This window comes from Lutjanus erythropterus, chromosome 4 (assembly GCF_056507025.1).
Source record: "Lutjanus erythropterus isolate fLutEry1 chromosome 4, fLutEry1.hap2, whole genome shotgun sequence".
Lineage (NCBI taxonomy): Eukaryota > Metazoa > Chordata > Actinopteri > Lutjaniformes > Lutjanidae > Lutjanus > Lutjanus erythropterus.
The window spans coordinates 31786829-31813921 of NC_139320.1; the positions used below are offsets into that span (position 1 = coordinate 31786829).

Genomic DNA, 27093 nt, shown 5'->3' on the forward strand with positions numbered 1-27093 from the left:
TATCGCATATTCTCCAATTGTAAAAATGTGTAGACTAGACACCGAATGGAAAAAAAGTTTTAATATTTTGTCAACTAAAATGTATCATAGCCTAAATTTATGGCTCGTTGCCTTTTCCTCTAAATTTTACCAGTGACTAGGCTTGAGTCTCCCTTGGCCAGCTTCAAATGCAAATTCAATAGTTGCGGCTAAAGGCAGATTTTATTTTATTTTTTGGCTCTTTAGATACAAAAGGTTACTATCTCCTGATATAAATGGAACACTACAGGCCAGAGAAAAATGATTTTGGGGTGAACTGTCCCTTTACTCTCCAGAAGACAAATATACTTTTTCAGTTCAAAGATGGTTTGTTGAATTCAAAGTAAAAAAGCAGAAGCAAACAGACATTAAGTCTGAAACAGAAGCAGTCTGGTTTGATAAAAGGCTGAACTGATCAATCACATCGATTGATTAGTCGTCACTGAACAGAGTTTTTAAGGCTCCGAGAAACAAAATGGACTGAAGACAAACTAGATTCAGTCTGAACCAGCTCTAAAACGTGGATTCATCTGATATATAAACAAAGATCAGAATCAACGTGTTCAGTTTGTTTGGTCCCTTCAACACATCTGGACCCACAACTGCTGTTTAAAATAAAATTGTCCAACTGTCCACCTGTCCACAGATAGACAGACAGACTGGAGGACATCAGACTGATCTGATATGGCTACAGAGTCTTCATCACACCACCTGATGTGTTCAGAATCTGGTCTTGTCTCATGGACTCTAAATGTCTCTTTATAGAAGAAATAAATAAACTCTGTCTGGTTTCTGTGGACTCAGTGTCCATCCCCTCAGGTAGAATTCCTGTTTGGCAGATGGGGGACGGGTTTAAAGGGTTCTGTTGCGTACTGGTCCCACAGGTCAGAGACCAGGGGAGGTTCCTCACAGTTGGACATCCCCGAGGGGGTCTGCAGGACTTGGTAGAGGACAGAAGACTGAACTGTCTCCATGTGTTGTCCATCATGTTTCTGGTTTGAGCCCTTCAATCGTCCGTAGGTAGATTCATGTTTGGCTCTGAATCCTGATCATGTGATTGGTCGGTGAGTGAGATGACAAGGCACTAATGGATCATCTGATTGGTTCTCTGTCCAGGCAGACATCCAGCTGAGTCCTGGTGCAGTCACAGTGAGCTGTAGGTGTGTTCAGGTCAGAGGTCAGAGGGTCGATGGCAGCAGAGGTATGAGGGGAGTCCACAGCTGGAGGAAGAAGAAGAAGAAGAAGAAGAAGGAGTAGAAGAAGTAGAAGAAGAAGAAGAAGAAGAAGAAGAAGAAGAAGAAGGAGAAGAAGGAGAAAGACAAGTCGGTAGTGACTGTTTATTATTTTACATTTAAAGACAAACTGCAGGATTTTCTCATAACAATGTGTAGACTCGAGAGATGCAACAATTAATCAATTATTAAACTAATCACCAATGAAGATCACAAACAGGATCCCCCGGTAAAACTGCAGGGGTAAAGATCTGGTCCACCGTTCAATGACCAGGGTGGAATCCACAGTGTTCCTCCTGAATCTGAGGTCTTTCCAGTACTCTATGGTAAACTTTCCTGAGGAGGATGAGCAGTGTGATACACCGATAACTGAAGCACAGAAGTCCAATAACAGGACACCGCTGTGGTTCAAATCAGGCAGGCCGTTCCTCCAAATCACCCTCTTCCATGTGAATGTTTTAGTCTCCCAGCAGAACTATGAAGTCTCCAGATGGCCTTCAAGAGTCTTGTGAGCGTTCCGCTCCACCTCCTTCCCTGTCAGACAGGTGATGTTCCACACCCTTACAACCAGTCTGCACCACCTGGTATCAACATGCCGAGATCTCAACCTTACCTGCCACCTGACTTAGAAAACACCTGGATAAACTTGTCAATCCAAAAATATCTTTTTTTTTTTTTTTTATTTTCCTCTGTAAATTCAGAGTAGTTACCAATTAGTTATCAGTTATTGATTTATGGCTCACCTGTGTATAGTCAGGCTTCGCTGGCGCTGCTGTTCCTGTTCAGCTCTCTGATACCCTGAAGGATTCTCTTCATGTGACCCACCTTCGTCACCCCCAAGTCCTGAACACACAAACACACACTAATTACTAATAGAAAGTGTGTAAAGACAGAAAAACATTTCAACATCCATCATGCAGCCCTCCAGCGACTCACCAATTAACTGTCAGTTTGCAGTAAGGATGGGTATTGTGATTTTATAGCATTTGAAGCAACATATGCTGCCATCCATCTGATTGGACCTATTTTTAAAGTCACAATTGTTTTGATCGATAACGATCAAAGGTTGTACAATAGGTCCACACATGTGGAGCACACAGACGTACGTCTGTCCTGTAATTATTATTTTATTAACCTGTCAATCAATATCTCAAGTAATCGATAAGTACTCACAGCAGTTTTGTTTCTCCAGGAGCTGATCAATGTCTGTACTGACCAGTCAGGAACTGGTACTGGTTTAGTACTGGTTCTCAATACCCATCCCTAGTTAGCGGTTAGCAGTAAGCGGTTAGCGATCAGAGCTAGCAATGGTACCTTCAGGTCCCTCCTCTCCAGGTGGATGAGCTCAGCACCGCGGACGTCGTGTCCAATAAAGATGTCCTTATATTCAGTGAGACAGAGAAAGTCCAGCCACGCCCCCACCTCCTCCGTCCCCCACTGGTGAACTGAGACACCGACAGGAAGTGGATCAGAAAGACAGGAAACACCCCCAACACCGAAATACTACAGGCACCATGTGACCCAGAGAGAGAGAGAGAGACAGAGAGAGAGAGAGTGAGAGAGAGAGAGAGAGAGAGAGAGAGAGAGAGAGAGAGAGAGAACGAGAGAGAGAGAGAGAGAGAGAGTGAGCTCACCTGGCAGTGAGAGAGTAGCACAGGTCTCTTTGTTCTTGTTGTTTTTGTCTTTCTTGAACTTCGGGACCAGACGGAACTTCGCACTCCGACTTCTCTTTGAGAAATCTGTCAGAGGACCCTGAAGACACACAGACAGACGGATGGACAGTCAGACAGATCGACAGTCAGTTGTCCGGTGCATAAAATGTCAGAAAATGGTGACAACTATTGATCAGTTCTAGTAGAAGCAGTGCTCTGTGGTACCTCGTGGTCTGAGGGGTCGATGACGGGACATAACCAGGAGACGTCAGCGAGTCGACGGAGCTGCTGACCGACAGAACTGAGAGCTGCGTTTAACTGTTCCTGCTGAGGAGGATCCAGCTGCTACACGCGCACACACACACACACACACACACACACAGTACATAATGACTTCAGCACTGTCATCAGTTTGAAGGAAATGGAAATCGTTTTCTGGTTCATTGACTGCATTTAAAGAAGACAGAAGTGAGACAGGGGACAGAAGAACACCAGAGGAGACAGTTACCATGGACATCTTTCCAGCCAGCAGCAGCTCCGTCTCACTGAGTAATGCTTTGACATTGACGACCATCTGAAGGACAACGCTGCAGCTCAGAGCCTGAAGACAGAAACAGAATGAGGCAGAGAGAAAGAATGAGACAGAAAAACGAAATGAGACAGACAGACAGGGATCAGTGTATGCATAATAAAATCAGAAAAGTCACTCAGGACAATAGAGACCAGTAGAGGACAGTGAAGACCAGTAGAGGACAGTAAAGAGCACTGGTGGACTGTAGAGACCAGTAAAGGACAGTATGGGACAGTATATACCAGTAGAGGACAGTAAAGACCAGTAGGGGACAATAATGACCAATAGAGGGATGTAAAGACCAGTAGAGTACAGTAGAAGACAGTAGAGAACAGTAGAGGACAATGCAGAGGTCTATTCAGATATGTTTGTTACCCCAGAGCTGTTGGAGTTTGCGTAGACGATATCCATGGACTTTGAGCTGGCGTTGACGGCATGAGCAAGTTCCTGTTCCAGACTGTGGTGAGACTGAGCCACCTCACGGATACTGAGACACAAACGAGACGAAACCGAAATCAGCATCCTCTGTCTCTGTCTTATCAGGACTAAAGATCAGGTGTATGTGTGTTACCTGTGTTTGATGATCAAGTGTGTGTGTTACCTGTGTATGATGATCAGGTGTGTGTGTGTTACCTGTGTATGATGATCAAGTGTGTGTGTGTTACCTGTGTTTGATGATCAAGTGTGTGTGTGTGTTACCTGTGTATGATGATCAGGTGTGTGTGTGTTACCTGTGTATGATGATCAAGTGTGTGTGTTACCTGTGTATGATGCTCAGGTGTGTGTGTGTTACCTGTGTTTGATGATCAAGTGTGTGTGTTACCTGTGTATGATGATCAGGTGTGTGTGTGTTACCTGTGTATGATGATCAAGTGTGTGTGTGTGTTACCTGTGTATGATGATCAGGTGTGTGTGTGTTACCTGTGTATGATGATCAAGTGTGTGTGTGTTACCTGTGTATGATGATCAGGTGTGTGTGTGTGTGTTACCTGTGTATGATGATCAGGTGTGTGTGTGTGTTACCTGTGTATGATGATCAGGTGTGTGTGTGTGTGTGTTACCTGTGTATGATGATCAGGTGTGTGTGTGTGTGTTACCTGTGTATGAGTGCTCCGGCTGCCTGTCCGAACTCACTGACGAGTGATGCCTCCTCCTCAGAGAGGATCTCTGGCTGAGAGGACAGCGGGGGCTGTGGGGGCTGGGCTGGGGGAGTCCGAGGAAATTCACACTTCTGTTTGTCCTCCCATGACTTCAGGGTGCTCTCAAACGCCTGGAACACCAAATATTTAGATAATCAATTCACTTCTTTTGAGTCATTTTTAAAATAAAAAATATCTAAATTCTCTGATTTCAGCTTCTTAAATATGAATGTTTTCTAGTTTCTTTACTCCTCTCTGATAGTCAACTGAATATCTTTGAGACGTGGCGTTCTGAAACAAATAATTAATTAGTGGAGAAAATGATCAAATGATTAAGCAACAATGAAAATAATCGTTACAGAAAAGACTTGAAAAAAAAGTTCAAACTCGGAGATGGCAGTATATGTCTCTCCAAATGCTCCACATGTATGGACCTATTCTACAAATGACAAGTTTGTGACAGGATGAATTAATTGGTTAAAGGAGAGAATGATCGACAGATTAATCCAATGATTAAAATAATCATTATGGAAAAGACTTAAAAAGTCTCGTGCTGAGCACACTGACCTATTTTTCAACTGACCAGATTGGGACAAGCTTAATTAATTGATTAATCATGAGTTGCAGCCCAAGTCTGATCCAACAGTCCTGTAATAGATCCTCCTTCATCAGGTTCTAATGTATCGGTGGCATCAGTCTTGCATTAATCATTGCAGCTCTGGGCTGCAGGACTCACTCTGTCCCTTGTCAGGGTCTGGGTTCGGTTCTTGTGGATGATCTTGATGTAACCTGGAGGCTGGACCCATGCCTCGCCATCCACCTGCACTGGGACGCCCTCATCACCCAGGATGGTGATCTTTACCGTCCGACACTGAGACACGGAGACAGACAGATGGGTTAGACAGCTGGAGGGACAGACAGCAGAGTCAGACAGCTGGACAGACAGACCGGTGTTTGTACCTGTGCGATGCGGTGGTGCTGCAGGTTTATGACTCTGGACACGGCCATCTGCATGCTGCCGAACACGGCGACCACCTCCAGGATCTTATCATCGAAGGATGGAGCTGTGAAAGTCTGAGAGACAGACAGACAGTTAGAATGACAGACAGGCAGGCAGTCAGGGCAAACATACTGACAGGTTCAGTTCTCACGTCATCCTCTTTGGTTCCTCCCCAGAAGTTTGTTCCTCCTGCATAGCTTGGGATGTTGAGCACGGCGATGCCTTGCAGACTGGGCAGAGGGATCGGCCGCCCGTCACACTGACAACACATCAGCAAAACAACAACTCAAAACTGTTCATGTTGGTATGACACTCAAGTCAGCAGAACCAGCAGCCTGCAGCCTCACCTCCAGTAGAACCCTCTGTTCCAGGTTCTTGTAGGTTCTGTGCAGCAGCTCTTTGGTTCCCAGAACGCCGTACCACATCATGTTCTTAGTCCGACTCCTGAACACACCAACAGTTTGATTTAAAGACGGTTCTCTGTTCCATTGTTTGATAAGTGAGTAAACTGTGTCCATGTTAAATGAAGGTTTTAAATAAAGGTTAGTTTGATTTAAATGAAGGCTAGCCTGTTTTTAAATAAAGGTTAGTTTGTTTTTGTACCTGCACTTCTCTGGATGTTCATCTCTCTTGTTGTTAAAGTCCAGAGAGATTTTAGCATCCAGTCCGATTCCAAAGTAGTTGTTCATGACACATTTCTCCGTGTAGCAGTCCCTAAACACACACACACAAAAATCCCATTGGTTGTTTGCAGACGGAACAACATCAGTCAGAGGGAACGACATCAACTTCAGGATGGACTACAAAAATACATCATCACTGCAGCACAGACAGACTTACATGTTGTCGGGATCACAGCTGAATGGGTCGGCGTTAACCAATAGTCGACTGATCACAGAACTGCTGGAGAGAGAACCTGAGATACCTCTGAGACCTGTACACAAACACCAACACACACTCCCAGATTAATCAATGATGACAATAATTGTTACAATAAAAACTTGGAAAACAAGTCCAAATGTGGAGCACATGGATGTACAGAAGATGGATGATTAATCTCGGTGTCACAAACAGGATGGTGTTACAAGGGATAGACATGATTAATTAATCCTGTCACAATCTTGTCAAAGACTTGAAAAATAGGTCCAAATGTGGAGCACATGGACGGACAGACAGACATACGTACGCATGTATGTCATCTGCTGTGACGTCACGTCAGTTCCATGCGCTCCACGTTTGAACCAATTTTTCAAATCTTTGATAAGACAGGATTAATTAATCAATTAATTGAGTAAATGATTGACAAATTACTCGGCAGTGAATATAAGTGAACATCAGCTTGCTGTCATGATGACATAAAGTTTCTGTTTGAGCTATGAACATCTTACCAGGATAGAGGATCTTTGTGTTGAGCATCGGCATGTTCTCCCTGCTTCCTGTGTGGACAGGAAGTGATGCAGAGCTGCCCAATGAGAGGCTGCCTTTACTGATCAGCTTCTCACATGGCGTCTTACTCACTACACACACACACACACACACACACACACACACAGAAATTGTGCATTACATTTCTGTAAAACTATTCTGGCATGTTACACACTCTTAGAAATGAGGGTTCCAAAAGGGTTCTTCTTAAAAGGGCTGAGGTTCTACACAAAACCCTTTGCTTCTGATGAACCCTGTTTTGAAAAAAAGGATTTGTAAAAAAAAATTATAAGAGTAAGAGTTCCATTAAGAAGCTTTTCCAAGCAAAGAACAGTTTAAGAAAAAAAAAAAGAGTCCTCAAATTATTTAAATCCTTAAAGAACTCTTTGTACCATAATATAGAAACATTTTCTGTAAAACCCCATGAGTGTATTCTAGATAGTACCCTTAAAAAAGGGGTCTCAGAAGAACCCCCTTGGTGGGTTCAAGATAAAACCCTTGGAATTTAAAAAAGGTTTTTGGTAGAGCCCTCTGGTTGGGTTCTTGTTAGCACCCTTAAAAGCTGAAGAGGTTCTGGAAAGAAACCCGAAAAAGGGTTCTGGGAGGAACCATTACACAACATGTGGAGCAAACGGATGTACAGGAGATGGACGATAAATCACAGCAGTATGCACAGGATGGTGTTACAGCAGATAAAGACGATTAATTAGTCCTGTCGCAATCGTGTCAAAGACTTGAAAAATAGGTCTAAACATGTGGAGCACACGGACGAATATGTGACAGGATTAATTAATCAATTAATTGAGAAAATGATTGACAAATTAATAAACAATGAAAATAGTTGTTAGTGTTTTTGTCACTGTTAAGTGTCAGTATGTGTCTGACCTCTGCGAGCGTTGCGGTGTTTGACGCTGTAGGACGACTGCAGAGACATCTTGTCCTCCTCCACCTCCTCCTCTTCTTCCTCCTCCACCAGACCCACGTCTTCCTCAGCTCGACTTAGAGAATAGAGCTGCTGCTGAGTCTGAGCATTCTGCTCGTCCACAGCTGAAACACACACACAGTTTCTTCATCAATATCATATATATTAACAGTGTGCTGCCACACATGAGAGGTTCCAGCAGTTTGTTTGTGCAAAAGGCAAAAGGTTCTCTGATTCATTTTATTTCTTTATCTAACAAGTGGTGAATATGATGCAATTCGAGCAGTTTATCAACAATCTAAGGACTTAACAGCACCTGTAAGAATCATGACTTATGAAGCAGGAGCTTCAGAAGAGAAACTTCCTCAGTCTGAAAGCCTCTCTTATGTCAGTTTAGGATGACATTTAGGATTTTTGTTATCATCAAACATATTTCCTAACTGTATTTAGTCAAACATGTTAGGACAGGAATTTAACTCTTTCAGAAGCATCTTAGCTGAAGAATTTCCTCAGTTATGAAGACACAGACTCAAACTAATTGTCAGAAACAGCAGCAGCACTGTTGATCAGTCTGTATGGACACACAGCATGAGCACAAAACATTACTAGTGAAAGGCTCCTCAAACCCTGTGACGACACTATAAATTGACACATATGGACGACGTATTAATGGGTGATCAGCTGGCAAGATGTTTCATTTATTAATCAATAACTGGCTGTCATTTCCTCTCCTTCAAGATAAAATTAATTCCTCTGACTCATCGAAGCTAAAACAGAATGCCTGTCATTTCTTGTCTATTCACAAGTGAGGTGAGACAGCTGTTGTCATGGATACAAGTTAAGATCAAATCAGAGGTCAGGAGAGAGGACACAGACATCAGGATGACAGGAGTTTTACTAATAACTTAGAACTTAAGTTAAATATACCTAAATTAAGGTAAGACAGACCAGTTAGGACATTTAGGCTGCTGATCTGTTTGACCTGTCTGTCTCTGACATGTCTGTCTCTGACCTGTCTCACACTTCTCAAGTGTGTTTGATGATCTGTCTGATCTGTGCGTGAACCCCGCCCCCCCCGTTTGTCTCTCTGTGACCTGCCTGTCTCTGACCTGTCTGTCTCTAACCTGTCTCCCCATCTGTCTCTCTGACCCATCTGACCTGATCTGTCTGGTGGCCTTCTTCAGACTGTTGGCTCCCTGTCTGTGTTTGACCTGTCTGTCTCTCTCTGTGACCTGTCTGTCTGACTCTAACCTATCTCCCTGTCTGTCTGTGATCCATCTTATCTGATCTGTCTAAGGGTTTTCTTCAGACTTTTGGCTCTGTCTGTCTATCTGTCTGTCTCTGACCCGACTCACCTTTCTCGGTGTGCTCGATGATCTGCCTGATGGCTTTTTTTAGACTGTTGGCTCTCAGCATCAGCTGCTCTCGAGGTTTAAAGATGGCGGCTGCTGCAGAGGAAGAGGAAGAGGAGGAGGAGGAGGAGGTGTTGGTCCGTGATGAGCAGGGGGCGTGGGGAAGATGAGGAGGGTGAGGATGAGGATGATGAGGAAGGGGAGGCAGTACAACTCCCTCGGTCTCCTCCTGCTCTTCGGCGATGGTTGGGGGTGGAGCCGGCGGCGGCACAGTGGAGGCCTGAGACTCCTCATTCAGAGTCTTCAGCAGAGAGTCGAGCTTCTCCTTCAACACAGAGCACTGACACACAGAGAGGAGGAGGAGGAGGAGGAGGAGGAGGAGGAGGAGGAGGAGGAGGAGGAGGAGGAGGAGGACATCATCATCATTATCAGTCAGATCAGTGAAAGTTAAAATAATCACTACTGACAGAACAAGTCCATGTAGGAGCTTTCTGTTACCTCAATATTTAAACTGATCTGTTGACCATTTTCACTTCATTTCATTCTCATTGATCGATTAATTAATCCTGTCACAATCTTGGCAGTTAAAAATGTTTATTATCATTATATAAAGTTTTTCAGGTCTTTCCTGTGATAAATTTAAATCAGTATTTTGTACCTTCTTGGCCATGGCCTCCGACTCCTCTGAACTCTCTGTGTTCTTCTCATACGCTTTACCAACACGAGCAACAAAGTCCTTCACCGTCTCACACAGAACCCTGAACACATAGAACACACACGCAGAACAGCAGATATATACACATTAATGATTATATACATCACACAAATACAGAAACACATGAATATACAGTCAGACAGACAGTCATACTTGGCAGAAGAGATGACGACAGAGTGCTGGTCTGAGGTCAGGATCTTGGACAGGTGAGCAGCCACTGAGTCCTCATAGGTCAGAATCTGCTGAACCTGGATCAGAGGACAAGTGTGAAAAGTCAGTACAGGTGTGAACTGTCAATATCTAAATTAGTAACTAAGAACAATGTGATGTTATTTCCTGTTACCTCAGAGTCGTCGCTGCAATCCTCGGTGACGGTGGAGGCAGAGTGTTGCCGTGGAAACTTAGTCTCATAGACCATGATGCTCCACCTGCAGGAGGCAGAGAGAAGAGCTGCTGTTAGGGTTACTGTTACCGGTGTTATCTTACCACATCCTGTCCCTTCTCTCATGTGTGTAACATCTCTCACCTGTCTAACATCTTGGTGCTGGCTCTCTCCAGTTTCTCGAGTATCTGAGGCAGCTGAGTGTCGTCGTCACAGGCAGAACCCCAACCCAGAACCCGGGCCAGATCGTTCCCCGTCCCCAGAGGAAGAACTCCCAGCTGACACTGTGACAACAACACAAATGCAACATAAACACACAACGACATACTAAAATCAGAGCTACCTGTGTGTGTGTGTGTGTGTGTGTGTGTGTGTGTGTGTGTGTACCTGTTTGTGCAGTGTCAGAGCGTCGATCTCGGAAAGAACCCAGCCAACGCTGCCATCTCCTCCACAAACAAGGATCCTGAATGTGTCAAACTTCTGGAACAGCCGCAGACTGAAAGACAAACAGACAGACAGATGTTACATAAACATAAACACGCCTGTCCATATCCACCTGTCTCTGTCCCCGTCCCCGTCTCACCCCAGGTGTGGTCCTCCGTTCATCAGGTCGAACACCTGTGCCGGGTTCAGCAGCTGCTTGAAGCGCCGCAGGAACTTGACGCCCTGATTGTCTCCACTTTTTGAGTTGACGAAGACAAGCAGAGGACTGGTGCAGGACGGAGGACACGACGCTTTCCAGAAACCTTCAGAGACACGGGTCACACACACACACACACATACACACACACGTCAGGACGAAGTGAACTCAGGTAGAGCTGCTGATGTCAGGTGATCAGGTGAGTCTCACCGTCAGAGTCGATGCTGTTAAGAGCCGTCGGAGGGATGACAGACACTTTACACTGACCCAGAGGACACTTAGAGGACAGCTGCTCCTTACAGCCTGAGTGCACCTGCAGGACAGAAAGAGGGACACACTGTAAACACCTGAGCCTGTCACATGACACAATCACCTGACAGCCAGAGTCACTAATTAATCGATTAATCTAGAAAATGATTGATAGTTTCAGCCCTAATAAAAAGTCCAGAATATTTATCACAATATTAAAAATTAACAAAATTAAATAATAAATTTCATGTTCACGACATTTTCTGTTCGTATAAAATTTATTATTTTCTTATCTACTTAAAGTGCATCTGCTTCTCTGCAGGAGGTGATGGGTTCTGCTGACAGGGCTCTGTCACAGTAACCATAGTAACCACAGTAGCCACAAGTAACCAGTCTCACCATGGCTTTACACCAGAGACACCTCCAGTCCTGCAGACGGAGGACGCTGCCGCACGTCTTATCACAGACGTTACATTTGGCGGAGACGGGCAGGTTCCCCTCCAACCACTGATGAGGCATTGACACCTGAGGACAGAGATCACAGAGGTCACATGACACAGGTCAGAGATCAGCTGGACCAAGAGGCGTTCACTGCCACTGTCAACCTTCAGGAATATTCAGTATTCAATGTGTCTCACCCCATCCTCATCCTCGATGATGTCCTTCCCGATAGAAGCCAACGTGGTCCACTTACAGTTGTTGGTAGCTCGAACCGCACAGCGTTTATGAGCCTTAAACTTACACACTGACACACACAAACACACACATACAATTAATACACAGTTAATACTAATAAGCTCCGGGAGTGTTTTGTGAACTGGAGATCTTCACCCATCCTCACTTCAGCACAGAGGTGAGTAGATATTGAGTGAAATTTCATTTTCGGATGAACTATAGCTTTAAGAGAACCCTGAGACACTTTAAAAAAATAAAATGGCTGCTCATTACGAACGTGTTGTGAAATGAAAACGTAACATTTTGTCAATCAGTAAAATTAATAAAATATTTAATCAGTGGGAGGTTAGCCTGTTACAAGGTTTAACAGACAAGAGTTTGATCTTTAAAATATATTTTCCAGCATCACTGAACAGTAAAAATCAAAAACCCTCGAAATACAGTTTTGTCCCAATTCTGAAGAATGAGTGAATTATTAATATTACGTGTTATATTGATGTTGACGGACTGTGTTTGAAGGTCTGTTCAGTTCATGCTGCTAAATTCATCCAGAGTCTTGGATGTGTGTTTAATAGCATCCTCTGACCACCGTGGGGCGCCATATCAACATTGTAAGATTGTGGCTTGTGACATTTACAGGTGCTGCAGTTGGTGCTGAGAGACAGACCTCATTACCCACAGTGCATTGCTGCGTGTTCTGTATTTTATGTTCCAAAATAAAAAGTTTGAAGGTCTGCAGGTGTTTTGATGTGTTTGGTTTACAGTTTGAGTCTGAGTTATGAGTTTTATGAGTTTGTAGTTTGTGTCTCCTGAGTTCAAAGTACATCTAATGTTGATGTAATGACTGTTTTCTGGCTCTTCTTTCACGCCGTTTCCCATTTTGGTTCATGACAGTAAAGCACCTCAGTGTCAGCTGGTCCCATCCAGCTCACAGAGCACTGACACACAGTAATCACAGTGTGTGTGTGTGTGCGTGTGTGTGTATTAGGAGTATTTTCATTTTCGTAAAGGGAATTCCTAATGACACATCATCAGAAATTAACATTAGCAGCTGATCCATTTTACTTCACATTTTCAGAAAGTGACACTGTTTTGTTTACACTTTGATGATTTATTTCCTCTGATCTCTGGAAATAAACTAAGAGCTGCTATTAACTCAACCTGTGACCCGACACTGACCAACTACAGCAACCTCAAAGGGCCAAAACTCATAGTTTAAAAGTTAAATTTCATGCGTGAAGGACGTTAATTTAAACGCTCACGTTGTGCTGTGTGCAGTTTTCAGCATCTTATTTTAGGGCAGCAATGATTAACTGATAATTATATTAATCACCAGCTATTCTGATAATCTTTTAATCTGAAAATAATCATTAGTTGCAGCCTTCTCTAATTATATTTAGTATTTGATGTATTACTGTGTGTGTAGAGTGTGTACCTTCACAGGACAGGCCATGTGATGTCACTCCTGACAGCGCCTCTCTGCAGACGTTACAGTACGTCGGTCTGGCGTGGGAACAGGCGTACCAGTTGTGCATCCCGCTGAAGTGGTCCATGCTGTACTGGGTGGACTGGAGAGACAGACAGACACACACACACACACACACACACACACACACACACAGTCAGCAGGTGTACTGGGACTGATACTGGTCATACTAGTGGTAATAAACACAAACACACACCTCATAGTTCTGTCTGTTCTGGACGCTGCGCAGAGCCGCCATCCACTCCTCCATCTCCTTCCTGTTGTCTGCACACAGGATGAGACGCCTGCAGGGGGTGATCACCTACACACAAACACACACACACACACACACACACACACACACACACAGGTTAACCTTCAGTGTTTACTGGTTGTTTTGTTGTTGCTGCAGCTGGAAGTTCACACACACCACTACATCCTTTATATGACTGGAAGAAAACGCAAACAGTGCTTGTGTGTGTGACTTCCACTTCCTGTTCAGCTGTTCCACAATGAAGCATTTGTTCCCACACTGAGTGACACACACACACACACACACACACACACACACACACACACACACACACACACACACACACACACACACACACACACGAATATTATATCAGACATTCTGACTGAGTGTCTCTCACATGTTTGGTCTTACAGAGACAGTTAAGTACCTGACAAACAGGTACAAACTCCAGCTACCTGAATCAGTTCAGTTATGAATCCAACACTATCTATCACAGATATCTTATACTGTTTTAAACACCAAAAGGACTATATGCAGGTTTTTAAACGCAGCTAAACCCATTAAATGTAGACGATTGACTCTTTTTCCAGCAGATGAGTTTGACGAGAAAGAGGTTTTTAAAAGGGTTAAAAAAAAAAAAAGGGCTGTTTGTACTTCCAGGTTTCTACATTATTTTACTGTTTCATGTTCACAACTCAGATTGGGCAACTGATGCTCTGCTAAGCCCCGCCTCCAAACAGCAACTGCCCAATCATAGATTAGGCATCACATAACAGCAGCTGCAGACTCTGCTTTGCTGCAGCACTGAGTCGAACTGAGTCAAATCAAGCAGCACATGTGGACGAAGAAGGAACAAAAGACTCATAGAAGGTACAGACAGAGGCGACAAACCTTCATTGTCTCCACTGAAAAGAGGCAAAAACAGTGTGTCCAGCCAGGTGTCATATTTCCATCACTGCTGATCAATACCTGTAACTACTGCAGAGTCATGTGACCCCAGATTGAATACTGATTGGATCCTTTCACACTGAAGACAAAAGCCAGATGTTAATGGGCTTTTGTCTAGTGGGATAAAGGAGCTTTATAGAACCATGAGGTCATGTGACTTAAATGTTCACAACTAATTCAGCAAAAAAGCTCCCATTAAAAGCATGAACTCTTTCTAGAAACACAGTTTTCTGCTGATGTGCTGAAGGAAACAGAAAGAGGAGCGGTGGAGCAGCTTCAGTCTCATCTGACTGACAGATGATTTAAAGAAGTTCAGCTCAAACTCAGCAGGCTGCTGCTCTGATACAATCATTTAAAGATTAATATCACACATTTTTATAGGCAGAAAAGCTTCAGTCCTCTGCTCAGTCCATGACTATACAGACGAGGAACAGCTGATTCTCCAGAATCAGCAGCTGTTCATCGTTTCGGCTCCACATCTGGACAAACTGACACTCACTCAAACTGTTTGCTGTTTATTTAGTCCAAACAATACTCAGCTCACAGAGCAAATGCAGTAATGTATTCCATACTAACAGCAAGTTCCACCAATCAGTGACGTCACTGTTACACTTTAGGATTGTGGGTAGTGTAGTACTTCGTACAAGAGCATAAACCATCAGTTCAGCTTCATGTTTTCTTTGTTCAGACTTTAACTTTGAAAGACCTGAAACCGTGGCGTCCGGATGTTGTGTTTCCTGTTTCCTGTTCTAAAATGGTCGTCAAGCAGCTGCAGGAAATGCACACGATGGGACTGAGACTGGTCTGGTCAACAGCTCAGGGTCACGTGACACCAACGAAGAAGAACACACACGCACACACACGCACGCACACACACACACACACACACACACACACACACACACACACACACACACACACACACACACACACACACACACACACACACACACACACAGAGCAGCATCATCTGTACTGGTGAGACTGGAAATAATGAGCAAATATTTAACGAGGTTCCTCTACAAACTGACGGAGCTGCAGCTCAACACGACTGAAGACGGACACGGACAAGGAGGACGAACCACCATGCAGAGGACAGAGAGACACACTGTAAACCACACTCTACACTAGGTGACTGTCTAGATTCATTAATTAATCCTGTCACAACCTTGTTAGTTGAAAAATAGGTCCAAACACATTGAGCATTTGGAGAAATACATGACATCATCCATGAGTTTGGACCCGTTTGTCAAGTCTTTCTGTTATTTAAAAATTGCAGTAGATCATTTTGCAATTTCGATAAAATTTCAATTAATCGTTCAGTCCTACATAAAATGTCCAAATTGACGTCCTCAAATGTCTTGTTTGTCCACAACTCAAAGATATTCAGTTTACTATCAGAGAGGAGTAAAGAAAACAGAAAATATTCACATTTAAGAAGCTGAAATCAGAGAATTTTTGGTATTTTTTCTTAAAAAAAGACGAACTGATTGATTATCAAAATAGTTGACAATTAATTTAACAGTCCATTAATAATTGATCAATCATTGCAGCTCTAAACTCCTTGTGGTCTGCAGACGCTAACAGAGGCTACAAACCTTTAAAGTTCTGTAGGAGAAAAACTTCATTTGATCTGCTTTTTATATCACAATAACTAAATACCTTGAATATATAAAAACAGCATCAGTGCTTCATATATAAAGTGTGTCTGACACACACACTGACGTCAGCACTGACAGGAAACTACATCACACACACACACACACACACACACACACAAACACACACACACACAGAGCTCTCAGTGTTTCCATCATTCCTCACATTTTTCTCTCCTCAACCAAACCTCTGTTTCTTTTTCTCTAATTCTGCTGCTGCTGATCCTCCTCCTCCTCCTCCTCCTCCTCCTCCTCCTCCTCCTCTCTGACATCATGACTGAGAAGTTAACAAGCTATAAAAACTGTTGTGGGACTCAGGAATCTTCTCATGAAGTCTATTTCAGTGAGCAGGACTTTTTTTAGTTTCATAATCCAGAGCTGTGCGTCCTCGTCCTCACACTGAAGGTATTTAAACTCTGATGGTCTAAACAGGACGTCAGGATTCCTGCTAAAATATGAATCGCAATTTTTCTCCTGAAGAATTAAACACAAAAATATTTCTCACACTTCAAATCAGGGATGATAATTAATCAATGATCGATTAATCAGATGCTAAACATTTGACCGATCATGAAAAATTTTATCAATCGACTATCAAATAAAGATTTGAAACGTGAATCTCTTTTCATGTTTCACCAGCTACAGTCTTAGAAATAAGGGTTCCAAAAGGGTTCTTCCTGAAGGGCTGTGGTTCTACTCAGAACAATTAGCTTCTGAAGAACCCTTTTTTTGGAAGAGTTTATCAAGGGTTCTTTGTAAGAATGAGGGTTCCATTGAGAACCTTTTTCAACCAAAGAACCTTTTTTTAAAACAAAGAGTTCATCAAGGATTGTTGAAATCCCCAAAGAACTTTTTCAAGGGTTCTTTGTACCATAATATAAAATGGTTCTCGGTACAACCCCCTGAGCATGTTCTAGGTAAAAACACTGGAATATAAAGGTTCTTGGTAAAATCTCCTGGGTGGGCTCTTCTTAGCTCTCTTAGAAAGCTAGAATTGTGGATAGAACCTCCACAGTGGTTTCTGGGTGGAACCACTGCACCATAAAAAGTTCTCTGTAGAACCTCTCACAGGAGGTTCTCTGTGAAACCTTTCACAGATGGTTCTAGGTGTAACCTTTCATGTTGGGTTCTAGGTAGAACTCTTTGAAAGTGTCAAGTGAACTTTTATGAAAAGTTCTAACAAGAACCAGAAATGGTAATCCTGTGGAGACAAGCTAAAGAAGCCTCTATGGTTCTAGCACCTTTATTTCTAAGAGAATGTGGAACATGTTGCTGTGGAAATAAGTAATAATTAGTAAATGCAACATTTAAGAAATTTTCTAAGTCTGATAAATTGATCTGCAACCCTATTCACACATTTTATTGCGCTCTTAGACGCACAAGTAAAAGACTGCATGTGAGACGTTTTCTGTCTGCACAGGACTTTAAACGGATGACATCACATCTATCAAAGAGCTGAACTTCAACTTAAAAAAAGTCTCTTGTACCAACAAAAACAAAACAAATGCTGCTGAGCATACAAAATCCCAGAAAACTCTGCACTGGATAACCAGGAACACGTGAATCATCCACATTCAGAAATGAGATTTTTATCATGAAGCCTGGATACTGAAGACACTGAAGACAAATTGCTGCATCCATCTGACTGTTCTTACATTTTACAGTGAAAGATTAAATCCTCTGCAGATTGACCTGTGATATAAGTCACAGTTAGTAAATAAAAACATTACATGTTATTTACAGCTCAGTTTGATAGAAATCACAAGCGTCACATTCAGAGTTCCTGCATGTGACCTAACAGCTGTAGTAACATATTTATATTCATACTGCATATCTGCTCCAAATCATTTTTTAATCGCATGAAATCAGATGTTATTGTGTTGGGGGGGAGTTTCAAATCATGGTCTGAGGACCCCCAGGGGTCCGTGGCAAGGGCCAAGGGGTCATTCATTAAAATGAACAATGTTTTAGGAGCTGAGAGAGGAGGGCAATATTCTGATTAAAAACAAACAATTAAAAAATACATACTTTTGGTCACTTTGCAAGGTTTCACTTTTAAAATGTAAAATAGTTCATCGATTACACTGAAATCCGACAATCTATAACTGTTAATAAATACAGGATACACAAAAGTCAAGTCAGCCATGAATGGAGCACGCTGACTCTCCACAGGGACATGTGAGGGGGTCTCTGGCATATTTTATATTCTGTAAAGATTTGGCTGCTAAATCTGATTTGATTTATTATACCTCAGATATAATCAACCTGAACTGTATGAGCATTTTATAGACGGGTGACAAATAAAAAGAACACACAACAGTTCCATGTTTTAAAAAGTGTCATGCTCTCTCCAACTTTTTATCTAAAAAAGCAAATTATTCAGTCAGACAGTGAATAATTAAGTCATGTGATAGAGTGACAATGTGACTTTAAAAATTATTTGGCTGTGGCAGGATTAATTAATCGATTAATCGAGAAAATGATCAACAGATTAATCGGCAATGAAAACAGTCATATATAGAGTCAGACAGTGGACAATAGTTGGGATTATCTGTTACCCCGGTGACGCTGGAACGCCACTGATCATTTAGAAATAAAGCCTGACATCACAATCAGCTGTCTCACCGTGTCTGTAAACGTCCTAAAGCAATGAGTCCCGTTAAAAATCCACTTTGAGTCCAGAGTCCTGATCCAGGAGGGTTCAGATCAACAGCAGACCTGCTTCTGCTCTGCAGTCTGTCACTGCTCTGCTGCTCCGTTAACACCCCACCCCCTCCTCCACAAGCCCCGCCCACATCCTCTCGAATGACTCAAGCCCCCTTCCTGTCTGTCGTCATGCCAACAACACCCCACCCCCCTAACAGGGAGGAGGACGAGGAGGAGGAGAAGTCAAAAAGTGAAAACATCTTGACAGCGGTGAATGAGAGCTGCACTTACTGAGAAACTGATAGGAGTGTCACACTGACTGCTATAAATAAAGTCACACACATTCATACTCTCTCTCTCACACACACACACACACACACACACACACACACACACACACACACACACACACACACACACACAGTCTCTAAAAAACACACACATCAAAGTCGAGATGCAGCCTTGTTCACAGGAAGTGAAAGAGTTCATCAAAATACAACCTGATTCTATAAAAGTTAAGACTTTTTAATCTATATTAAGTTGAATCCACCACAAAGGCAAGATATTTAATGTTCAAACTGATAAACTAGGGCTGGCCAATAAATCAATATTATATCGTATCATGATATGAAACTAGATATCTTGAGAGATTTTGGATATTATTATATCCTGATGTGGTGAGTGTTATTTTTTCCTAGTTTTACCCACTTAGTCATCATATCAACATTTCTGATGATTATTCATCAAAAAATATCTCATTGCATCAATAAATATTGTGATTTCACCTCAGCCACTCCCATCACTTGAGTAGACTAGAGCTGCAATGATTAATTAATTGCTAACTATTTTGATAATCGATTAATCAGTTTGAGTCATTTTTAAAGAAAAAAAGTCAAAACTCTCTAATGTCAGCCTCTTAAATGTGAATATTTCCTTGTTTCTTTCCTCCTCTCTGACAGTAAACTGAATATTTTTGGGTTGTGAACATAACAGGACATCAGAGGATCAGAAGAAACACTGATTCATGTTTTTCACCATTCTCTGATATTTTAAAACAAACAACTATTAATTGATGACTTGAGAAATTAATTAGCTGATTAATCGACTATGAAAATAATCAGCAGTTGCAGCCAAAGAGTACACGAAATGTCAGACCTACATGATCAATAATTATCTATATTGACTGATATGAAACTTCATTATCGTGATTTTACATCTCTATCACCAAGGCCTTTGATAAACTTTAGTACTTTTTATAAATAACAATGTTTGTCAACACAAAACTGCAGGAATTTAGAGATTTCACCTTCTACAGTATAATATCATGAAAAGATTCAGAGAATCCAAAGAAATCTCTGAAGTTTCACTCTCAAAGTGAAAGAGTTCAGGAACTAGACTGACCTGCCTGCAGTCCACACCTGTCTCCCACTGAAAATGTATGTAGTTCACACTAGAAGTGCACATTTTTCCGACATTTTCTGAACCAAACAACTAACTGATTAATAGAGAAAATGATCAACAGATTAGAATGGGCCTGAAAAGTTGAGCGCAAAAAGGCCCAAACTCCAAACCTGTCCTTCATTAGCATATTTCAGCCCAAACCCATTTACAACCTGACATTTTTATTAACAAGCTTCCCTCTGTGTACCAAACAGTAGGACTTTTCAGTGACGGGGACAATAAACAGGGCAAATTTTGCAAATCCAGGGTTCCCTTCTACATACAACAGATGAGGAGCTGCACACAGCTCTGAAAATGGAAAATCAATTCATGGAAGCCGATGTTTTAAATGTGCCTCACTGCCACAAATGAATGAATATGTGTGAAACATCAATCAGTCAGCAGAGAGATTCAGGTCAGTGTGTGTGTGTGTGTGTATGTATGTGTGTGTGTTACAGGTGACTCACAGTGAAGCTGTTGTTGACGTTCTTGGTGCTCGACTCGGCCACGCTGGCGTCAGTCAGGTCCACCTCATCAAAGATTATCGACTGTAATCACACAAAGAAGAAAACGGGATTAGCTTCTTTATTATTGGTTCAGCAAAACAGACTGAAAACTGTCACATGACGGCAACAAACATCAGCTGTGACAGTGTGGTGGTCACCTTGGCGGTCTGAGCGTAGTACAGCGTCCTCCCTCTCAGTTTGAAGTATCGCCTCTTCCAGCGTTGGAACGAGTTGGTCTGTTTCATCAAGTTTCCCTCCTTTAACACCGTCTGAAACACACACACACACACACACACACACACACACACACACACACACACACACACACACACACACACACACACACACACATTAACAGTGTGTAAAGTGTTTCTACATGAACGGAGTTGATCTGATGATGAAGTCATCGTTCACGTCATATACGTGTATATATATAAACTAAACTTTAGATGTTTTTAGTTAATAAACTGCAAAATGAACTGTAAAATGTTAAAAAAAAATATCGAAGAGCTCAACAAGACATCTTCAAACGTCTTCTTTTATCTGAAACACAAAGACTCTTCATTTAATTTCATTTTCAGAAATGACAAAGAAAAGCAGCAAATCCTCACATTTAACAACTTGACAATATTTTACTGAGACCAGTGATTGACCGTCTTACCAGTTGTTTACTGGTTAATCAGCTGATTGATTTTTTCACTAATCTATATATCACTGGAATATTTTACTTTGAAAAACATCTGGTTTGAATACTTTGTAGCTGCATGATGTGGTAGAAAAAAAGTCATATTGCAATAACTGACTGATTTGTGGTACGATGAGTGAGAAGGATCATTTTGCATCATAATTTTCATTTTTCCTGGTTCTGTGATTTAGATTTTGTACTTGGCCACACATGTTGAACTATCACTTGTGAAGCCTTGTTTTCCAGTTTCAGAAACGTTTTTTTTTTTTTCAGGTCCACAAATTCAAATAAAACTGTTACTGATTACACTAACTGCAGCATTTTTAACATTTAAAACGCGTTAATTCAACACGATGAACAGACTAAAGGTTGAAGCTGTTCAGTTGCATTTAAAATCAGGTTGTGCTTTCTTGATTCCACGTCAAAAATTATATAATATTTTCCATTTATTACAGTGGTGAAAATACTTGAAGTATAAAGAAAGATCTAAGGTCTCTTTCAGACCTCAGTTCAGTATCTTGTTTATACTCATGTTGAAAGTTTAAACTCTCTTGTGGTGACAGCTGAAGCGTAAAATATGAATCATTTCCGTCCGTCTTTGCCTCCGTACAGACACATCTGTGTTCACGGTGGAAATCATCATCTTCAGTTTGTCTCAAAGACTCGTCTGCAACGATCTTGTGATGAAGTGATAAAGACAATACCATCTATTCATTCATTGGTTCACTGAACTTTACTGAGGAACATGATGAGTTCACACAGAGACAGAAACAGCTGCTGCGTCCGTCTGCTGACTGCTGTTACACAACACATTTACTCAAATTCAGGATTTGTACAAACGTGAAACAAGTCAGACATGTTTCTATTTAAATGTGATGATCATAAATGATGAAAGTTCATCATGAGCACTGTAGAATTTATACTGAAACAACAGGCTGAAAGACTTGAATACAACGGCAACTAATGATTATTTTCACTATTAATTAATTGTTTTCTCAATTAATCGGTTAATTAATCCTGCCACAATCTTGTCAGTTGAAAAATATGTTGCATTTGGAGCGACATCTGCTGCCATCCCCGTGTCTGGAGTGATTTTTCAACTGACAGGATTAACCAGAAAATATATTCACATTTAAGAAACTGAAATCAGAGAATGTAATTATTTTTTCTTGAAAAAATTACTCAAAACTAGGGGTGTCCCGATCCGATATTGATATCAGATATCGCTCCGATAATCAGTCCATTTTCCGCTCCAGCACTTCTATCCATAGGTGACTCTGGTTGCTGACTATTGTTCTCTGTTTGAGTAACATCACTTGATCAAACCTTTTTTAACATTCCACACTACAAAATAAGTAATAAAAGTATGTATAATTCATGCTGATATCGTATCAGATCGATATCGATATCGGCCAATACTCAAGGCTGCAATATCGGTATCGTATCAGAAGTGAAAAAGTTGTATCGGGACATCCCTACTCAAAACAATTATTTGATTATCGTAATAATTGGTGATTAATTTAATAATCTCTCCAGCTCAACCTGTAACACTGTCTGACTCTTTTTATTCCACACATGCTGCCTACATTACCCACAGTGCACCTCTCCCTCTGACAGCTGTGGTAGATTAGGGTTAGGGTCCACATCAACTGACTGTTTCTGTTTCAACCGACACCGACTCAAGTGACATCACTTGAGGACATTTATCAGACTTCATAAAGCTCCATCAGCAGACACTCAAGAATCTAGACTGATTTAAAATGCACGCAGGAGAACTACACAACACCTGGAAACACCTGGAGACGCACACACATCAGAGCATCTGAACCAGCGGAGCGAACGCTGATGTTAACAAAGCAACTGCGAAACACAGCTGTCCACACATGTTGTGTTCCATTTAGCTCAGAGCTGGGAACAACGTCACACCTGAGTTGACTGCACTCCAGTACAACCAGTCAGAAAACACCTTTTTTGTGCGTGATAACAACACATTGTTCCGTATATTGAACATTCAGAAACTGTGAAAACATGTCCACAGACAGAAGTTAAACAGCATGACTGATTTAAGGAGATATAAAGGACAGAAGTGCTAATAAACAACTTCACTGCCGCCGCTGATGTGCACAGCGGCCATCTTGGATCTTGAGGTCAGGGTTGGTAACGTTCCTCCGACATTCAGCTTCAGAAAAACTGACTTTAAGTTAAGTTCAAGTTAAAACGAACACCTGGAAACTCAGAAACTCAGACTCCCCACTTCAGCTGGAACACAACAGTGACATTATCAGTAGTTTGTCTTTGTTGGTGTGATCAGTAAAGATAATTTCTTTTGAAAGTTACCATCATTTCTGAAAATCAGTGGCTAATATGACTGATGTGATGTACTGGTGAAAGTTTTTATAGACTCTTACTCTTATGATTTTATTATTAAATGAATATGTAACTAATGATCATCGATTAATTTGTTTGAGTCTTTTTTCAAAAGAAAGGTCCAAATTTTCTGATTTCAGCTTCTTAAATATGATTATTTTCTGGTTTCCTTACTCCTCTCTGACAGTAAACTGAATATTTTTGAGACATTTAAGGACATCATCCTGGACACTGGTCAACATTTCTCACAATTTTCTGACATTTATGGATCAAAAAACTGATTGATTAATTGAGAAAATGATCAAAAGATTAAAGCACATGTCGTTAGTTGCAGCCTTAATAGACTTGAAAAAATTGATTGTAATGTAAAGTGTTTCCCTACATGACTCCATACAGCAACAGCTGAAGCAGCAGTGAGTCTTTGAACGCAGCGTGATGTGTTTGATGGCTCCTGACTGAGTTTCCTCTCGTTATTTCCCTCATGACTCGTTTCTCATGTTTGTGTCTCACACTGAGGATCTTTAAATAGAAACTCAGTGGCTGCAGGCCAAACTCACATCCTGTGACTCAAACATCCACGTCAGTCTGAACACAACCGCTGCTGCTGCCTTCAGGGACCCTCAGACATGTCTGTGACACTTCAGTCTGAACACCACCACTAATGTCACTGCCTTCAGCAGCCATCAGATAAGTCTGTGATACTTCAGTCTGAACAGAACTGCTGCTGCTGCCTTCAGGGGCCATCAGACATGTCTGCAATATATATGTGTGCTCCACACGTTTGGATGTTTTGGACCAATTTATCAACAGACTAGATTAATTAATTGATTAATTGCTGTGGCTCTGCAACAAATAACACCAAACTAAAGGTATGAATGCTCAGTTCACAGAAGCCTCCCATCCTGTACTGAAAAATAAAACACTGAATCTGTACAGGACGTGATTTTCCCATGTTTCTGTGCACATACATGCCTGGAAAATCAGAAAGACAGGCAAGCGGTCTGTTATGCAACATCATTGTTGCCACAGTTACAGGGACTCATACAAAAACTTTTTAAGAATGTCAACCTCCAGATCTGACTGGCAGAAGGACTATGAATGGATCAGTTCTGTCAGTGGGGACGAACTATCAACTGACAGTTCAACTGACAAAAATAAGAGGTTTTATCTAACTTGGTAAAATGCAACAAGCCTTGATACCAGCTCAAAAAGTATGTTTACATGCTCACTGATTTTCCATTTTTTAATCTGAATACAACAATATCTGATACAGGTCATGTAAACATTGTATTTGGATGTAGTGGATGGAGCCTTTTCAGATTAAAACATGCAGGATGTATTCAGGAGCATTATTTAGACATTTACTGCAGTTTGTGACACAAAGTCCTCTTCCTGTTTACAGTCCATCTGTGCTTGTAAACAAACCAACAACAGTTTGTAAGGCTGAGGTCGAGGCCTACTGATAAACATGATGAGGGACTGGATATCAACAGGTTTCTGGATTTGCAGCAGGATGTTTGTCATCATGCTACCCAGCGTATAAATATTAGTGAAATTATAATCAATTCCATCAGCCATATTAACAGTTTAGTAGGAATATAGTATCAAAATAAAGACAAAACTGGAATATTTAATGCAAGTAAACACAACAGCGCTTCAGACCAGTGAAAATGATATTCCCGAGCTTTGGGGGCACACTTGAAGGCAGCACACAGTTAATAAAGTTCAGTGAAGTTTAGTAAAGTTTTACCTGATAAACGTTCTGTTATATTAATAAAGCTTCAGATGTACAGATGCATTGCTCTGCCACAGATGAACCTGATCGATAATCAGCCATATGTCCGCACATGTGTACGTTGTAAACGGTCGTTATAATCTCACACTATGAAGCCACCAGCCTGTGTAAACACAGAGGACCGTTATAATGTCTCCTGATGCCAACAGACACACCAACAGACCGAGTCTTTAAATCTGTCTCAGCCGGCTTCATTGCTCTCTTGTCCCGGATCTATGATCCGCCTCCCCCGGCGGACTGAGGCCCCTTACTCCCGGTGGACAGTTGTGGGAAACCCCGCGGCTTCTGACCGGGCCTGTGACCAGCAGCTAGCCTGTTAGCATGTAACAGTTACTGTCTGTTCACAGACATATTTAACAGAGACACCGGGTTTATTTAACTGTTACTGGGGACATTTTGTCCAAGGCCTGGTCCTGGATCAGATTTTATTATGTTAGCTGACACCAGGAGGTAAAACTTTACAGCTAAACACATTTAAATTTAAAAAGTTGCTTTAAAACGTTAAATACAGTCTTTATTCTTGAACATATAATTACTAAAATCACTTTTTGTTCATTGTATTTGACCTTGATTTCATGTACCGGCAGTCTTAGTGAAGCAGCTGTGGCCCTTACCCCAAACTGTACCGTTAGCTCTTTGACTGCAAGAAGAACTGGAACCAAACTCCGCTTAAAATCCGTCAGATTTCAGGTGACATCGTTCATTTAAAAAAATAAACGCAGGATTAAAACAAAGATTACACTCGATAAATATTCAGTTATATGCAGTCTTCAAATCGGCATAACAAAAGTCCAACAAACAGCAGCGGTTTGTATAAAATTAGCCTTTCTGTGACTGTTTTAACAGTGATCACCGAGGAGTCAGATCACTGAGTGGAGGAGGAGAAAAAGAGTCAAACCGCAGATAAAACATGACGTGTTATAAACAGAGGACCTGTTGAGCGTGTGTTCTGTGAGCCGAATCATTCACCGGTGTCTGTGTGTTCATTAAAGGTTTTCACTGAGGTTAAATATTCTATAGATAGAGTCGTTAATGGAGGTCACATTAAACCGATACTTTTTAGTGTAGAGTTTGGTTTAGTGTTTCGGTGTAGCTCGGGGCTGACTGGCCCTCCCCCCAGCCCCCCTCCAGCTCCGGGTCTCCGGGACCCTCCTCACCCTCCTCACCTTGCTCCGGATCTGTCCGGACGTCGACACCTTCCGGATCAGTTTCTGCGGGGTTCCGGGCTCTTGCTCCGGTTCGCTGTCCGACGACTCGTCCGGGCACCGGGCCGCTGCAGACTCCGGTCCCCCTGCCTCCGCCATCCTGCCATCAGACCCCCGGAGGAGGAGCAGGACCGGGGGGGGAGGGAGAGT

General features: G+C 41.9%; 1 protein-coding gene across 4 annotated transcripts; it reads right to left on the minus strand.

The window, feature by feature from the left end:
* Nucleotides 1–27064, minus strand: dgkd (diacylglycerol kinase delta). Of its 4 annotated transcripts, XM_084717627.1 has the most exons (31): nt 26905–27064; nt 21050–21160; nt 20853–20933; nt 13655–13759; nt 13408–13540; nt 11936–12042; nt 11697–11822; nt 11259–11361; nt 10992–11154; nt 10796–10904; nt 10553–10692; nt 10370–10454; nt 10180–10274; nt 9970–10069; nt 9315–9651; nt 7923–8084; nt 7001–7129; nt 6453–6546; nt 6216–6326; nt 5960–6056; nt 5764–5871; nt 5573–5686; nt 5349–5483; nt 4571–4743; nt 3849–3960; nt 3411–3503; nt 3128–3247; nt 2885–3002; nt 2565–2695; nt 1994–2093; nt 1–1238 (listed from the first exon to the last, which is right to left on the minus strand). In XM_084717627.1, exons 1-30 carry the CDS (start codon nt 27040–27042, stop codon nt 2004–2006), a joined length of 3720 nt encoding a protein of 1239 aa, XP_084573753.1. In that variant the 5' UTR covers nt 27043–27064; the 3' UTR covers nt 1–1238; nt 1994–2003. The 4 variants fall into 4 exon arrangements, with proteins under 4 accessions (XP_084573753.1, XP_084573755.1, XP_084573752.1 ...); XM_084717629.1 differs by lacking the exons at nt 20853–20933; nt 21050–21160; nt 26905–27064 and adding an exon at nt 18925–19050; XM_084717626.1 differs by lacking the exons at nt 1–1238; nt 21050–21160; nt 26905–27064 and adding an exon at nt 1321–1784 and having other exon boundaries at nt 20853–20951.
* Nucleotides 27065–27093: the final 29 nt, after the last annotated feature.

Excerpts from the sequence above, each read along its gene's own strand:
- dgkd (XM_084717627.1), bottom strand. The coding sequence starts at position 27,042 with ATGGCGGAGGCAGGGGGACCGGAGTCTGCAGCGGCCCGGTGCCCGGAC. Across the intron at positions 13,760-20,852 it reads ACGTCAACAACAGCTTCACT|GTGATCACCCCCTGCAGGCG; the intron begins GTGAGTCACCTG and ends GTTTGTGTGTAG. Across the intron at positions 10,275-10,369 it reads ATTGCAGCGACGACTCTGAG|GTTCAGCAGATTCTGACCTA; the intron begins GTAACAGGAAAT and ends CCTCTGATCCAG.